This window comes from Hibiscus syriacus, unplaced genomic scaffold (assembly GCF_006381635.1).
Source record: "Hibiscus syriacus cultivar Baekdansim isolate YM2019G1 unplaced genomic scaffold, ASM638163v2 tig00110904_pilon, whole genome shotgun sequence".
NCBI classification, from domain to species: domain Eukaryota; kingdom Viridiplantae; phylum Streptophyta; class Magnoliopsida; order Malvales; family Malvaceae; genus Hibiscus; species Hibiscus syriacus.
Genome location: NW_024062907.1, coordinates 854807 through 871874, shown reverse-complemented (window position 1 = coordinate 871874; position 17068 = coordinate 854807). Strand labels below are relative to the sequence as shown.

Genomic DNA, 17068 nt, shown 5'->3' with positions numbered 1-17068 from the left:
GATTTGAAAAGTCAATGTGACCCTTCGGACTCGTATCCGGGTAAGGGTACGGGTTAGGGGTGTTACATTGATAGTTATGATATATTGATACATTGATTTCACCTCATTAGTGTTATTGCCTCACTAAGTAAATACTTGACATGTGTTTATTTCATGTGTAGGTTTTAGCGAGCAGAGTAAGGAGTGCATCTGACATTTTTCATTCAAGGGTTTCCTCATCAGTAACTGTACGACAACAATGTCCACTTTTGATGTTGTTAGTTGGTATGTAATAGATTTATTACAATACTCTAAAAAGTATTTTGAACTATGATGTTGTAAAATTTTAAAAATGTTTAAACCTTTAAGATCTATTTATATATTATAAGTAAATGAAGGTTTTAGTTTATTAAATCAAAACGTTTTATGATTGGAAACAAATTTTATACTGGTTTTTCAAAAGTGGAAAGTTTTAAAACTGATGTGACATCTATGACTCGTGTACGGAAACGTATACGGGAAATTGGGTGTTACATTTATTGGTATCAGAGCTACAGGTTTAGTCGATTCTTGGTAGAAATCGAGTGTATTTTAATGTAAAAAGGGTTTACATGCTACTAAGATGTCAAGGTTACTGATAGGGTATAGTTAGAATATGATTGATGTCACTCCTTACTAAGTTAAGTATTATCCTTATGTATGTTATATTAGATATCGGATTCTACGAATTCGTGAAGAGTGACTAGTCAAGAATTTAGAGAAGGGTCTGGTAGCGAGAGCTATGAAGCTAATAGCGAGCATTCGATCCCATCTGAAAACGCTAGTACGCCTGCACATCAGGATATGCCTATGCCAGCGTTTGGAGCCTTTATGTAAGCTATTGATACCATTTTGACTCGGTTCCAACCTCCTTCGCCTCCCCATGCTCCTTCAGCATTGCATATGTTAATCCCAAAAGAGTTAAGCAGTTTGGGAGCTCCTGAGTTCCAGGGAGAAGAGGATGAAGGTTCGATGAATGTTGATTTATGGCTATACGATGTGATGGTGATGTTAGAAAGTCTTCAATACTCAGATTCTGAAAAGTTAGGCGGAGTTGTATCTTTACTTCGAGGATCAGCTCGAGTATGGTAATCAAATACTACGATGTATGCATCACTTGAACGAGTGACCTGGTAATTCTTTCAAGATGAGTTTAAGAACAAGTACATCGGGGAGCAGTTTATGCGGTCAAAGCTGCTGAAGTTTCTTAATTTGAAACAAGGCAATCGAGTAGTGCATGAGTATGAGGCTGAATACAACAAGCTTAGTCGTTATGCTACTGAGGTAGTTCCTAATGATAAAGCCTAACGTGATTAGTTCATTGAGGATTTGAGGCCTAAGTTGAAAGAGATTATGTTGGCTTTAAATTTGCCTAGTTTGCAAGAAGTGATTAACAGTGCTAAGGCTATTGAAAGAACTCAAGAGGAGACTCTAGCAGTAGAACAGAGTATGTAGACGGGAAAAAGAGTTGGAATGTCTTCAACTTCCCATCATGCTAAGAGAAGCAAGGGCTCGAGTTCCCGATATACTGATAGAGTTAGTTTTGTTGCAGCTTCTCAGAAAATGAAACAATCACAATCTTCTGCCGCTAGCTCAGGTAGAGCATATAGAGAAAGAACTAATCCATGTTAGTCAGGGAGTATGTAGATTGCTCTCTGGCACTTGTTTTCATATTGGAGAAACTGGTCACTATGCTCGAAATTGTCCACAGAGATCTAGAGATAGATCAGTGTAAATTGAGATATTAGTAGCAACATCTAGTAGAAGCAGAGGAAGAGGAATATCTGACACTAAATCTGAGCTGAACCAGCGAAAAGAGATTCGAGGAGTGGCTTCAATTTATAATATTAAGACTAATGAAAATTGGGATACCCAGAGATTTTAACAGATACATTCTATCTTCTTGATGAACCTATATTTGTTTTCATTGACCATGGTTCTACTCACTCATACATTAGTACAAAGTTGGTTAGAACTAGAGGAATTCCTTTAGAACCAATTTTTAGTGAGATGATAGTGGTAAACCTTATGGGCCATAGTACGAGAGCAACTCAGGTATGTAGGAAATGCTCGATAAAGATTCAAGGGGTTGTGTTCCAGGAAAACTTGATGAAGTTTCCCTTCGATAAGTTTGAAATCATTTTGGGCATGGATTAGTTATCTCCACATCATGGATGGGTTCATTGTCGCAAGAAGCGATTATTTTTAAATGATGCAGAAGGCTCCGAAATAGTAGTGATTGGCGAAAAAGCAAAATACCATCCAATGTGATATCATCCATGACTACAAAGATAATGATATTAAAAGGGTTATAGCTTTCTTAGCTAACGTGTAGACACTCAAGTATCAGAAATGAGAGTAGATGATATTCCCACAGTTTGGGAGTTTACGGATGTTTTTCTCGAGGAGTTATCGTGATTACCTCCAAACCGTGAGGTGGAATTCCATATTGAAGTTTACCCGGGTACTAAACCTATTTATATGACTCCATATCGAATGGCACAAATAGATTTAAGAGAATTAAAAGCCCAATTGCAAGAGTTACTTGATAAGGGATTTATCATACCAGTGTTTCTCCTTAGGGAGTACCTATGTTATTTGTGAAAAAAAGGACGGGTCTATGTGATTAAGCATCGACTATCATTTGTTAAATAAAGTAACGATAAAGAGCAAGTATCCTCTTCTCAGGATTGATGATATGTTTAATCAACTAAAAGGTACAGCGGTGTTCTCTAAAATAGACCTAAGGTCGGGGTACCACCAATTAAAGATTAAAGAGGATGATATTTCAAAGACATCCTTTCGGACTCGGTATACACATTATGAATTTGTGGTGATGCTATTTGGATTGACTAATGCTCCTGCATTATTTATGGATTAGATTAACCGAGTATTCCAACCTTATTTGGATCAATTTTTGGTGGTATTTATCGATGATATTTTGGCATATTCAAAGTCAAGAGTGGAGCATGATGCTCATCTTCGAGTGGTTCTTCAAACTCTTCGAGAGAAGAAATTTTATGCCAAATTATCCAAGTCTGAGTCATGGTTAGCTGAGGTTTCTTTCATTGGCCATATAGTCTCCATAGAAGGCATAAGAATATATCCTAAAATGATTCAAGCTATAGTGGATTGGCAACCCCCAATGAATATGTCTGAAGTTTGGAGTTTCTTGGGGCTTGTTGGTTATTATAGGTGGTTTGTGAAGAACTTTTCAATGTTGGCTTCACCATTAACTAAATTGTTGAGGAAAGATGTGTCTTTTGTTTGGTCAGATAAATGTCAAGAAAGTTTTGAAATGTTAAAGAGGATTGTAATAGAGGCGCCAGTTCTTGTACAACCTGAGTCGAGTAAAGACTATGTCGTTTTCAGTTATGCATCCCATAATGGGTTGGGATATGTGCTGATACAAGATGGAAAAGTTGTGGCTTATGCCTCAAGATAGCCAAAGAATCACGAGAGAAATTACCCGACCCATGATTTAGAATTAGCAGCGGTAGTGTTTGCTGTGAAAATTTGACGCATTATTTGTACGGTAAGTGGTGCCATATTTATACGGATCACAAGAGTCTAAAGTACTTGCTAACTCAAAAAGAACTGAATTTGAGACAGAGAAGATGGGTCAAAGTTTTAAAAGATTATGATTTGATCATCGATTATCATCCCAGAAAGACTAATGTGGTAGCAATTCACTTAGCTGAAAGACTTTTGTCGCTCTACGAGATTTGGATTCGCGTATATATGTTAAGGAATATGGTGCCTTAATTGCTGAGCTTAAGTTAAAGTCGATGCTTTTGAATTGGGTAAAATAGCTGCAAGGTAAATATGAGAAATGCTTGGCAAGAATTGCGCAAGTAGAAAAAGAATAGGCCAAAGATTTCGAACTAAGGGCTGATGGATGTTTATATTATCGTGTAAGACTTTCCATTCCCGATAATGATGAACTGAAGAAATATATTCTTTCCGAGGCAAATTATAGTCCTTTGACTATGCATCCAGGTGGGAATAAAATGTATCAGGATATAAAGAGTCAATATTGGTGGCCTAGTATGAAAAGAATTGTATTAGAGTTTGTTTCGAGATACCTGACATGTCAGCAAGTGAAAGTTCATCAAGTGTCATCCATATTACAACAACTGATATCCATTCTAAGTGGAAGTGGGAATGAGTTTCAATGGATTTTGTTTCAGGGATGCCTTTGTCACCAGGTAAAAAGGACTCGATATGGGTAATTGTAGACAAATTAACCAAGATAACTCACTTTATTCCAGTTCGGGTAGATTACTCGATGGATAAATATATGGAATTATATATAAAGAAAATAGTTCGGCTGCATAGAGTGACCATATCGATAGTGTTCGATCGAGACCCAAGGTTTACTTCAAGATTCTTGAAGTCCTTGCATGAGGCATTGGGTACTCGATTGAATTTCAACACATCTTTTCATCCTCAGACAGATGGGCAATCAGAACGAACTATTCAAGTATTGGAGGATATGCTAAGGGTATGTGTGATTGAGTTTAAAGGATCATGGGAAAGGTATTTTCCTTTAACGAAATTTGCTTATAATAACAGTTATCAATTGAGTATTAAGATGGCTCCGTATGAAGTGTTGTATGGGAGAAAGTGCAGAATACCCTTAAATTGGTTTGAGCTAAAAGATCGAGACTTAGTCGGCCTGGATTTGATAAAAGAAATAGAGGAGAAGGTGAAAATTATCCAAAATAATCTAAAGACAACCTCTGATCAACATAAATCTTATGTTGATCTAAAGAGAAAAGAGATTGAATTTCAAGTAGGAGACGTGGTATTTATGAAAGTATCGCCCTGAAAGAAAGTATTGTGGTTTCGGCGCAAAGGAAAGTTGAGTCCGAGATTGATTGGATCTTATGAGATTTTGAAAAGGGTCGGACCAGTAGCTTATCAGTTAGTGTTGCCTCCTGATATGGACAAGATCCATAATTTTTCCACGAGTCGATGCTTAGAAAGTACCGATCAGATCCATCCCATGTCATCACACCCGAAGAAATAGAGATCCGACCAGATTTATCTTATGAGGAAGAACTAGTGCGGATCTTGGCTAAAGAAAACAATGAATTGTGTTACAAGAAGATTCCTTTAGTCAAAGTGATTTGGAAAAACCACAAAGTAGAAGAAGCTAATTGGGAAAGAGAGGAGGATATGAGGAAGCAGTTTCCACACCTCTTCCTATCAGGTACTTCTTTAAAATTTGAGGACGAATTTTCTTAAGGGGAGAATTATAATACCCCAAATATCGGGTTAGTAACTATATTGAAAAGATTTAAAAATTTGGAGGATTAAATTGATTAAATGGTAAAGTATAATAAATGGTCTAGAAATTGTGTGAGAGCAATTAGTAAGAATGGAAGAATAAAAGGGCATTTTGGTCCTTTAGAGGGAAATTGATTTAAAATTTATTATATTAGGGATATTTAAGTGAGAAAAAGGGGAAAAGTTAAGAAAAAGCTAAGTTCTCTTCTTCTTCTCTTTGCTCGTTTCGTGCTCTCCTCCATAGCCAAAGGTAAGGCTTCATCTAGCTAGTTTTTCCTTTCGTCTTTGTTTTGTTCTTAAAACCTTAAGTGAATTGGAAGCTTAAGGAAGGTTTAAAGAGGATTAAAACTAAGAGATTGATGATTTATTTGAGATTGAAGAAAATGAGGTTTTGAGGGATATGTTGAAATATGAGTTTTTATTGAGGATACATATAAATTTGACTTGTCAAATAAGTAAATAATAGATTAGAAATATTAGATGTGATTAAAAACATGTATGAAAAAATAGTGTGATTCTTGGTTTGGAGTGTTCTTTAGAGAAATTGGATGTTATAGGAAGATTAATGAAGGAAAGTTAGTGGGGTTAAGTAGTGATGAGTTAATAGTATTATTAGAGGTAAAAGTAAGAAATTTAAATGAAATTTGGGTAAAAATCGAGTTGAAAATGGAAAAATTAGGTAAGGGTATCTGTACTAGAAGAACAACACCGATACTATAGGTTTAAATTTGGGGAAATACGATGAACAATATCGATACTAATACAATTAGTATCGATACTGATGAAGGTATCGATACTAATAGGAAGGTATCGATACCATGGATTCCAGAATGTAGAAATAGTATCGCCACTGAAGGGAGTATTGGTACCATAGTATAGAAGTATCGATACCATGGAAGGGGTATCGATACTATTGAGTCTGGAAAATTTAAGATAGAACGAATTTTGTTAGAAATTGAGTATAATAGTACTTTTGAGTATTATTGAAAGTATAAATGTCGAAGAGTATACTAACATTTGTATGGTGTGTGTAATAATGGATGCTTATGTAGATCGTAATCAAGCTCCCGAGTCAAACAAACAAAAGGGCGAGGATAAAGTTGTCGAATAGTTGCACATCATTACAGCATACTAGTGAAACACATCAGGTGAGTGCATTTATTATGTACATTAAGAGTTATAGTTGCATGTTGTTAAATGCATATGTTGCATTGTTATATCAGTATTATGTGTACTATCGGCACTAAGTGTGCAACCCACGGAATTCATAATAAGTTTATGAACGACCGTATCGGCACTAAGTGTGCAACCCACATAATTCATAATAAGTTTATGAACGACCATATCGGCACTAAGTGTGTAACCCACGGAATTCATAATAAGTTTATGAACGAATGTATCGGCACTATGTGTGCACCCCAAAGAACTTATAAAGATTTGAAAACAATAAATTTGAATTTGATAGTTATGATATATTGATGCATTGATTTCACCTCATTAGTGTTATTGCCTCATTAAGTAAATATTTAACGTGTGTTTATTTCACGCGTAGGTTTTATCGAGCAGATTAAGGAGTGCATTTGACATTTGTAATTCAAGGGTCGACTCATCAGTAATTGTACGACAACTATGTCAACTTTTGATGCTGTTAGTTGGCATGTAATAGATTTATTACAATACTCTGAAAAGTATTTTGAACTATGATGTTGTAAAATTTTAAAGATGTTCGTACCTTTAAGATTTATTTACGTATTATAAGTAAATGAAGATTTTAGTTTATTAAATCAAAGCGTTTTATGATTGGAAACAAATTTTATACTGGTTTTTCAAAAGTGGAAAGTTTTAAAAGTGATGTGACATCTATGACTCGTATATGGAAACGTATACGGGAAATTGGGTGTTACACATCGCAAGCCAATGTTTGTTCGATAACATAAATACAAATTAAATGCACTCACATTTGCCTAATAATCGAACCTTCTCCACGGTAATCTTCTCAATTTCGCATTTTTCCTTCCCTTTTGAGTTACTTGGATCACTAGATTTATCGTGGTCTGACGACGTTATATGTTAGTATCAAACTATATATTACTGTCAAACTAACATAATCTAAGCTTAAATATAAAATTTGATAGAGATAAAATCGATACTTAAATCAATATAAAACTAAATCATGTTTCCCATCAAAATTTCAAACTTCCCAAAATGCTTATTCGATCCCATAAATATTTCTTTCCACTATCAACCCTTCAACTTATGCCAAATACACAATCAAGTCATTAATTATAAATTCTTTCTAAAATTCTCCTTATCTTTTCCATTAAATTCATAATGATCCTTCACCATTATGATCATTGCACTTTAATTTCTAAAATTTCCAGCACCTTAATAAAATTCCCAAATCAATACTTTAGCATTCAAAAACTTACAATTCCATCCCAAATCTTCTTAGACTTTTCGAATTTAACCATCCATCTATATAAACTTGTAATTTGATCCTAACTCAATAATTTAAACTCAGGAATGAACATGCTATTAAAATTTCCATAATTGTTCTATTTTACCTAAATAATACTTTCAGATTTGAAAACTTGCAATCAAGTCCCTAATTTCCTAGAACTTGTTGAATTCCACCTCAAGGTTTATCAAATTTGCAAACTGAATCCACTCAACTTTCTAACTTAAAATTTCTAGCATTTCAAATATTAAAATCCACATTGAGCACCCCAAATATCACATTCTTACAATAATATCCCACAATTCACAAATATTGCATATTAGCCTTTTTTCTAACTCAAGGCTCCAAATTGATCCAAATTAATCTCCAAATCATATAGAACACTTCTGATATCAATTCTAGACTATAAAATATTTTTCAATATTTCCCCCTAATTTTCTTCATATGGTTGAATACTTCAAGTAGTCTAAGGCTTGATTTTCACTCAATTTCAAGCATGAATTCAACTTCCTTGCATCAATTTCATGTTATTCTAATCATCACATCTTCAAATTACATCAAAATCCAAATATTCCCAAAAACCCTAATATGGTTGAACCAACTACATGACCTTACACATCAATTAATTCATCACACATGCTTTAGAATTAATCTCCAACATCAAAAACATAATAATCTTCCATAAATCCTTCAAAATCATAAACCATAATTTTTCAATCTCAACATATATGCTTATTCACCATGTAATATTTATATCAAATGATAAAGAATTTCATGTAGATTAATTCTCTATCTAATAGCTCAACCCAAAAATAATCAAATAAGCATAACAATCAAATTGAAAATTCTTACCTCTTTAGAAATGGTGGTTAAGGGTTTTGAAGAAGAAGATGCTGGTTCTTCTTTATTTTCTACACCATTTCACTAATACACATGTCTTATAATTATTTAAATGAATTTAAAATTCATTTAATATGAAATTTCAACTTTATCCTTTAAAATTCTTGTTAATTTCCACCATGCCACCATTATATCTTCCCATTTAAAATTCAAAGTCAAAGATGAATCAACAAAAATTAACTTTCCAACTTTATCCTTGTCAATTTTCAAAAATTACAATTTAGTCATTAAATTTCACAGTTTTGGCTTAATATGGAAAATCGACCTTAATTCTTATGATCCATGTTAAATTCCACTATTCTAAATTATGAAAATATTATTTCCAACCTTTTTCTATCATCCTTCAATTTTTCGTAAAATCCTAGTTCAATCCGATTATCCGATTTTTATACCGAACTTTATCACTTTATAGCTTTTAACACAAATCTCGTATCGAAAATTTGATTACCACGAAAATTCTTGTTTTAAGCCAAACTGTTTAGAGCTAAAATATATAACTTTTAAAAATTAAATTTTTTATCTTTAAACTTTTACAAAGCTTATACTTTAACCCCTAAACTTTCAAAACTTACATTTTAGTCACTATCCAAAAAATGGGTATTACACAAAGCACTTATAAAATAGTCTTCCCAAAATGTCTAATAAAAGTATGCAAGCTTCAAATATTTCCCAACAACATTCTCAACTACTAAAAGTTGGTTTACACCGATCTTATTCATTGTTTGTGGTTTACAAGGCAAGAAATTCTTTTAGAAACTAAACTGGTGTTCTAAAAACTCGGTGACCACATGGAGAAGATTGCTTTAAGGTTCATCAGGAATTCAGGTAGTGTAGGTGGGAATTTGATGATTGCACAGAGGAAACATTTTCCATCAGATATTGCTATAATACTCTTTTCTATGGATACAATTGTCGAGATAATGACCAGTCAGAGTCGTTTACAGCTCACACTTGAGGAGTTTCTCGGAAGACCTCCACTGGATTTGGAAAATGTTCTGTTGAGTATTAAAATGCCATATTTGGAATCAAGTACGAGTGTTTCTTCTGATGCCCAAGAAAAGTTACTGTTCGAAACATATCGAGCTGCATCACGTTCCCTTGGAAATGCACTCCCATACTTGAATTCTACTTTCTTGGCTCAGCTGTCTCAGAGTCCTACTGGATTTATGCTAAATAACTGTTGGTTCGCGTTTGGTGTATACGGAACCAAGCATGCTATTAGGGTGAAGGAGGTTGAGGAGTTTCTAAATGGGAAATTGCTAAGCATTAGTGTGCTGTACGAGGCTTTTAAATTCCTTGAAACTTTGGTAATACATGAAGATGGCACCTCTAGTCCAGTCTATAGATCAAACTTGGCTGTTGGGTTCTTTTTTGAGTTCTTAATCCCCTCAACTGACTCTGAGCATGAGCAAATCGGTAAAACTCACTGCCTAACTTCGTTATCAGCCTCAAATAAGAAGATTCAGTTCAAACATGAATATTATCCTATCAGAGAGCCAACGACAAAAACTAGAGCTATCCTCCAAGCCTCTGGTGAAGCTATTTATGTGGATGACATTCCATCTCCAAAAGATTGCTTATATTGGAGCATTTATCTATAGCACGGAGCCTAGGGCAAGGGTGAAGGGCATAAAACTCGACCCCATTCATCGTCTGATGGAGTTGTTGCACTCATTACTTGCAAAGACATTCCTGGTTTGAATTTGGGTTGTATAACGATTTTTGGAACTGAACCAGTATATGCTGTTGGTCAGCAGATTGCCTTTGTGGTTGCAGATTCGCAGAAAAACTCAGACATCGTAGCTAATCTTGCAATGGTTGAATATGACAAGGAAAATCTAGAGCCACCAATATTATCTGTTGAAGAGGCAGTTGAGAGAGCTTTTATAAGGTCCCTCATTCCTTTTATCCTGAGCAGGTCGGCAATTTTTCGAAAGGAATGTCTGAAGCTGATCATCAAATTCTTGATGCTCAGATCAAAGTTGGGTCACAATACTACTTTTATATGGAGACTTAAACCTCTCTTGCCATCCCGGACGAGGACGACTGCATAGTGGTATACAGTTTTATTCAGTGCCCCGATTTTGCTGACAGTACAATAGCTACATGCCTCAGTGTTCCTGGCCATAATGTTTGCGTAATAACTAAAAGGCTCGGAAGAGGATTTGGTAGGAAGTCTGTAAAATCCATGGCAGTTGCATCAGCATGTGCAGTAGCTGCTTAAAGATTACACCGTCCGGTTAGAGTTTATGTCAATAGGAAGTTTAATATGATAATGTCAGGAGGAAGGCATTCTATGAAAATAACTTACAGAGTGGGATGCAAAAGCAACAAGAAAATTATTGTCCTCAAACTTGATATATTGCTTGATGCAGGAATGTTTGTTGATGAAAGTCCTATAATGTCGAGTCATATACTAGGTTCACTTGGGAAATATGATTGGGGTGCTCTATCTTTCGATATAAAGCTTTGCAAAACGAACTTTCCAAGTCGAGGAGCATTAAGAGCCCCAAGAGATGTACATGCCTCATATCGTGCTGAAGCTGTAATCGAACATGTTGCGTCCTACCTTTCTATGGAAGTTGATTCTGTCCGAAATATTAATCTCCATAATTACAACAGCCTCAACTTCTTTCCGAGCGCTGCAGGAAAACCATTGGAATATACATTACCTTCAATATGGAGAGGCTGGCCACTACTTCAAGCTTTTACGACTGGACCGAGATGGTTCAAGAATTCAATAGGTTTCATAAATGGAAGGTCGCTTACCGAGTAGACTGACCAATTGAATCTCGGATCTACCCTGTATTCCATGTGAGTCTACTGAAGAAGAGGATTGTGGAAATAGACAGCCAGTTAAAGATATTTCCTGAGAAGATTGTAGGGAAGCGAATCGTAAATAGAAACAACACACCAATAACACAGTTGCTGGTTCCTTGGTTGAATCTCGATGATCTGTATAACACATGGGAAGATTACACCGTCCTTCGAATGCAATTTCCAGACTTTAATTTTGGGGATGACTACCTTAACATTGCTCAGTACATTCTACTATCAATACTCTTTTATCAAAAAAAATTTGAATGGAATTAATGGCAATGGTTGTTTAATCTTCTGTCAGTCTTTTTAGAGTTATATTATGTCATGTTTGATGAACTAATTTTTTTAAATAAAGAATTTAAATTTTCTTAAAAAATTAGCTGGTATACCTTAATATTTGAGTAAGATCCAAACCAAATTCTTTTTTTTTTTTCAATTTTTAATTAATTTTAAAATTAATATTTTATGTTGAAATGTTAATTCTATGAAGAATTTAAAGTTTTGTAATAAAAAATATCATATAGGATTCTTAGAGAAGTTGTCGATTTCCTATTCAGGTACGTGTAAAACTCCATTTTTAAAATCTAGTTTTACTCGAAATACTAAATTTAAGGGAAATCTAAAATTTGACATAAAGTGGATATATAAAAAAGCACGATCTAATAAGTAGCTGAAATATATTAAACTCCTCAAAAAATTGCAACTTTTCAAAATCTAAAAACCAAATTGTATATTTTTTTAAAGAAAAATTGATGTTACAAAATTGCATAGATACAACTCACCGCCATTGGTACAAGTCAAAGACAGGAGTGAAAGAGATAATCTTCCTAAAAAAAAATTAAATTATCGTAAACATAAAATCATAGTTTTGTTCCTATTTAAAACATAACTTTTTAATTAAGGGATAATATCTATTTAAAATTTTTATAATCAAATGCACACACCCTATAGACGAAACCACTTAAACTTAAAACCTCTAGAAAATACATTATTTTCTTTTACTATTTAGTTCCGTTGATGAATTATAATAATAATAAAAAAAATAGAGGCAAGCATAATAGAATTAATTAAAAGTCTAAAAGCAGCATTCAAATTAAACAAGAAGAGCAATAACGCAGAAGTCAATACCCGAACCAGTACCACCACCCTTGCTAATTGGTGAGTACCCAATTTTAGGCTTACGGCCAGAAAGTAAGGGCCACAACAACTGGTGCGCTCTTGACTCCCTCCACCTATTGCCACTACAGTCTTTCCCCACACCAAACATTACATCTTTATTTACCACATTAAATTACTAAAACTCCTACTAACTAGACATTCCCACTACTTGATTTTCTCTAAATTACCAATAACTTCCCCAATTTGTCATCCCATCTTCAGCTCCATTAAAAAAACTGAGGATGTTACGGGTAATTCACGAAGAACCAAGACCCTATTTCTCTGGTGCATTAGCAGCCTCACTGCAGGAACCTGAGCCTGCACCATTCCCTTTATCGGGGCAGCCAAGGGAGCCACTGTCACTACTCAGAGCAGCACTGATTTGGTGAACGGTTGTGCATAGATGGTTGTTGATGGCGGCAATGCTCCACAGATTGATCTTTGCCGATGGAATTGTACTGGCAAGTACTTGAAGTCCAATGGTGAGTAGACTGCCTGCAGACATATGCCCATTTGCATCTTCGGTGTTGTGGGCATCTTTGATGAGTTCCATTGGGGTTATGAAAAAGCCTATGGGAAGCAATGGGATGCAAGATGGGTCATCCCCGCTCATCGCAAGCTGAACGGAATTGACATCCACAGTTGAGTATACAACAAGGCTACCGGATCGGTCTGTGCAGCTCTCTTGCAGCATCAGCTCTACGTTTGGGGAGGAGTTGCCGGCAACCTGCATTTAATCTTTTATTAGAAGTTATAGGGTTAAAGATGTGGAAATGTAACTTTTAGCAATCGGAGAAGAAAATTATTACATTGATTCTAAGAAGTGAAATGCAATTCCCAGGGTGGGCACCATTAGCAATGTGAGCCACCTCATGTAAAGCATTCCCATTTGAAAGAACCTCCAGCTGCATATTATTACATTATAATGGAGCATTTTTAGAGGAAGCTAAGAGAAAGAGTGATGAAACTAGATGGAACCTGAGTTCTGCGGCGTTCATCTCTCAAAAGGTCAAACACTTTGTGATGAGGATAGGGCAGCCAAGTAGTGGAAACAGCACAAAGAATGAGTCCATTGGGTTGACCTGCTTCGCACACTTTCCTCGTCGTGATTCTAACAGTATCGTCGGAGGAGTCTGGAATAGCCGTCCATAACTGACCGCTGGAGCTGCTGAAGTTCACACAGAATGTTCTTATCATCCTTTGGGATAGTCTTATTAGATTCTTCCTTGCTTCAGGTGAAGGTATCACTGAAAGTGAACGAATAAATGGGTACTGTAAAATCTGATTGAAATGGAAGCCAAACCAAAAAAAAGTAGCAGAATTTATTGAACCTCCAATGTCAGTGATGTTTTTAGCCATGAGGCTAGCAATCCTTTCGCATTGTCTCTCTAAAACGGCTAACCAACGATTTGCTCCAAAAGCCATTCCACTGTTAACAAAGTGAGTAAAAATGTGATGGGTCGGTTTCTCCTCAATCTCAGCATGTTCAACCCATTTAACCATCGAGTAGCCGTTGGGCATGTCGTGAATTAAACAGCCAGAGGGCCTTCTCTTGTATAAGGGAAACGAAGACTGCAAGTTATTATGAAAGCCATCCAGTGGGAAATCAACAATTGCCCAATACGTTTCGTCCTCGAGATTTTGGTGTTGGCAATAACGAAGGAAATATGCCTCTCGTGTGGGCACTAACGGAGATAGAACATGCAATTCTGCATACATCTGCCCAAATAAACAAAACCAACTAATCAGATGGAGCCATGGAGGATTAAGTTTAATGAATATGACGTAGGCATTGCATGAAATGGGAGTGTATACCAGCTGGAGGCAACCATTAGTCCCTGAAGCACCTGGTGATATAACTTGAATACTTTTGGCTCTGGCAACTATTGATGGAAAGAGCTCGGCCCATTTGTTCTACAATTGTAAAGAAATCATTTCAAAACCAAGTTTTCGCCATGAAAAATAGCTGTCGAATGAAATTGTCAGAGAGAATTCAAGGAAAGGCAGCGTACGGCATCGAGAAATGCTTCTACCAAAGTGATGCTATTCATTATAACGACTGCACTGTCGCGGCTAGCCTCAGTCCTGAACTCACTCGAGCGTTGCTTGAGATTTAATGGCCAATGGAACACCTTGGCATGCTCTTCCAGGTTAAGTAATTCCTTTCCAATTTTGTTGTTTCGAATCCAAAGAGGGTCATTTGCTCGGCACATCTTCACCAGTTCATCCACTGCAGACATGGCAAGCTCCATTGCAATAGTTTTCTCATCCTCCATTAAAAAGAGGTTGTTGTTCTCAGGAAAGGAGTCTGCTTCAGACAGTATAGGAGCCATGGGCTCTGGGAATTTCCTTGGATATATGTTCATGTCCAATTCTAATGAAGGTTGCATCAATGAACCCATTGTTTGGATTGGCCGTCCCATATATCGTGAAGCAATGGCGCAGACCCGTTCCAACTGTTAAAAGATATACCAGCATTAGCTCGATGCATGAATAAATAGAGAAAAAAGTAATATCGTGATGAATAACCTCTTCTGCAAGTCTTGCGTTCTCTATACGAAGTTCTTCGAAGGAAACTCCTCCAGGCACAGGCGGGCCACCACATTTCGGACAAACGAGTTTACTGAGTTCCGCTTGAAGCCGGTAAAACTCATTCTTGAGAAACTCATTCTCAGCTCTAAGTATGACATTCTCAGATCGATCTTGTTGAGCCTGACAATTAATTTAAACCAAGAACTAAGTACATCCTTAAGAGCCAAAATGAGTATACATAAAACATAATCTGCATTAACTGTGAGAACCCTTTGGGAAGAAGCACGTGAGCAGGTAAACGAGTTTAATGCTGAACCCATTCCACATTTATGAAGACAGACTGTAGTTGCAGTGGCCCAAATTAAAGAAGAAAGAACCCTTCTCATCAGTTTAGGGTTTGAACTGGTTCTTCATGCAAACCCATCAACGCGTTTCCTTGGGGTTCGGATTTTTCTTCTTATTCCGGTGATAGGGTTTGTTTTTCGGTAGAGAAAGATGAAAATAAGCGGGGTTTTGAAAATTCACCTTCATCTGAGTGCGGCGATTTTGGAACCAAAACTTGACTTGTCGAGGCTTAAGGCCAAGCTCTTGGCTTAGCCTCATCCTTTGCTTGTCATCGGGATGTGGACATTCCTTAAAAACACTGTGAAACGCCAAACATTTCTCTATATAAACATTAACAAGAGTTTAAAAAAAGAGTTAGGGTTGAGTGGAAATACGCTTCCATTTCTTGGATCTGGCGAGCAGTGTGACGATGGTAACGTTTTTTCTTGACGGATTTCTCACCACCATTCTCTTCAGTCTTGTCTTCAGCTTGTATTTCACTACCAGACCCACTTTCCATGTCCTCTTTCAACCCATTTTCTTCTTTCTATTTAATCCCAGGAAAAGTCACACAAAATGGGGGGGGGGGGAAACAGTGCAGCTTAAGCAAGAAGAAGGGAAGATGGGAGACTTACAGGGATCATAGGAGGTAAAGGTTCGAATGGTAAGAAGTTGAAATTAGGGTTTTGAAATGTTGATGAAAACAAGGCTTCTGAAGAAACCACGTTCCCTTCCATTGATGACATCACTTGACAATCTCCATACATTTTTGTCTTACTTTGGACTCACCGTTCTTCTTTTGATTCTACTCTGGTTTTTCAACTACACTGCAACAGTAGAATAGTGTAAGATCAAAACATCTTCACCAAAGAATAAAAAATACCCTTCAAGGCAAATTAAACATCCACTTGTTGAACCATATATAGAAGAAAAATGCATCAACCCAAATATATATATATATAATCAGAAAATGAGAAGTAGCAGACTGTAACCTACAGGAAAAGAGAAATTTACTCTAAAATCAAATGCAAAGCGAAAAGGTAGTGAAATTTGAAAAATGAATTGTGTGATTTTTTTTCTCAAAAGAAAATAGCTTCACCTTGGAAGCCACTCTACTAATTCTTCAACCCAAAATACAATGAAAACCCACCATGAACAAAAGCTTCAGAAATTGAACCAAGCACCAGAGAAACAAGGTAAAAAGATACAAAATAAAACAGTGTAAAACAGAGAATATAATATTTAAAAAAAATCAATGTAGCCGTAAATACCACAACCAATGTTGTCGGTGTTTCCTTTGCAGAGGAAGAAGAAGAAGAAGAGAAAGAAAACCAACTCTCCCCCCTCTCTATCTCTTCTTGTAATAAACTTTTAGGTGAAATTGTGATTCCGGCCCTTAACTTTTAATAGTTAAAAAAGTTAATCCCTCTCACCTTTCTATTTAAAATTGTAATTCAATTGTTGATACATTTACATTACACCTATTCGACAACATCAACTTAAGAAGCAAATCATTTTAAAAGATTATTGCTTGAGATTTAGCTTTTGTTTCTTAAATACATGGAC

The 17068-nt window shown here is 35.9% G+C and overlaps 1 protein-coding gene and 1 pseudogene across 1 annotated transcript; one reads left to right on the top strand and one right to left on the bottom strand.

Annotated features, from left to right (window-relative positions):
- The first annotated feature begins 8630 nt into the window (after nucleotides 1-8630).
- On the top strand, nucleotides 8631-11449 carry LOC120146245 (annotated as a pseudogene).
- A 1105-nt stretch (nucleotides 11450-12554) lies between these two features.
- LOC120146279 (homeobox-leucine zipper protein HDG5-like) lies at nucleotides 12555-16364 on the bottom strand. The gene is made up of 11 exons (XM_039159888.1): nucleotides 16138-16364; nucleotides 15898-16049; nucleotides 15704-15821; nucleotides 15176-15358; nucleotides 14659-15102; nucleotides 14462-14560; nucleotides 13978-14365; nucleotides 13625-13893; nucleotides 13456-13551; nucleotides 12886-13373; nucleotides 12555-12853 (listed from the first exon to the last, which is right to left on the bottom strand). Exons 1-10 carry the CDS (start codon nucleotides 16267-16269, stop codon nucleotides 12921-12923), a joined length of 2334 nt encoding a protein of 777 aa, XP_039015819.1. The 5' UTR covers nucleotides 16270-16364; the 3' UTR covers nucleotides 12555-12853; nucleotides 12886-12920.
- Nucleotides 16365-17068: the final 704 nt, after the last annotated feature.

Excerpts from the sequence above, each read along its gene's own strand:
- LOC120146279 (XM_039159888.1), bottom strand. The coding sequence starts at position 16,269 with ATGTATGGAGATTGTCAAGTGATGTCATCAATGGAAGGGAACGTGGTT. Across the intron at positions 15,359-15,703 it reads ATCGCCGCACTCAGATGAAG|GCTCAACAAGATCGATCTGA; the intron begins GTGAATTTTCAA and ends ATTAATTGTCAG. Across the intron at positions 15,103-15,175 it reads ACGCAAGACTTGCAGAAGAG|TTGGAACGGGTCTGCGCCAT; the intron begins GTTATTCATCAC and ends ATCTTTTAACAG.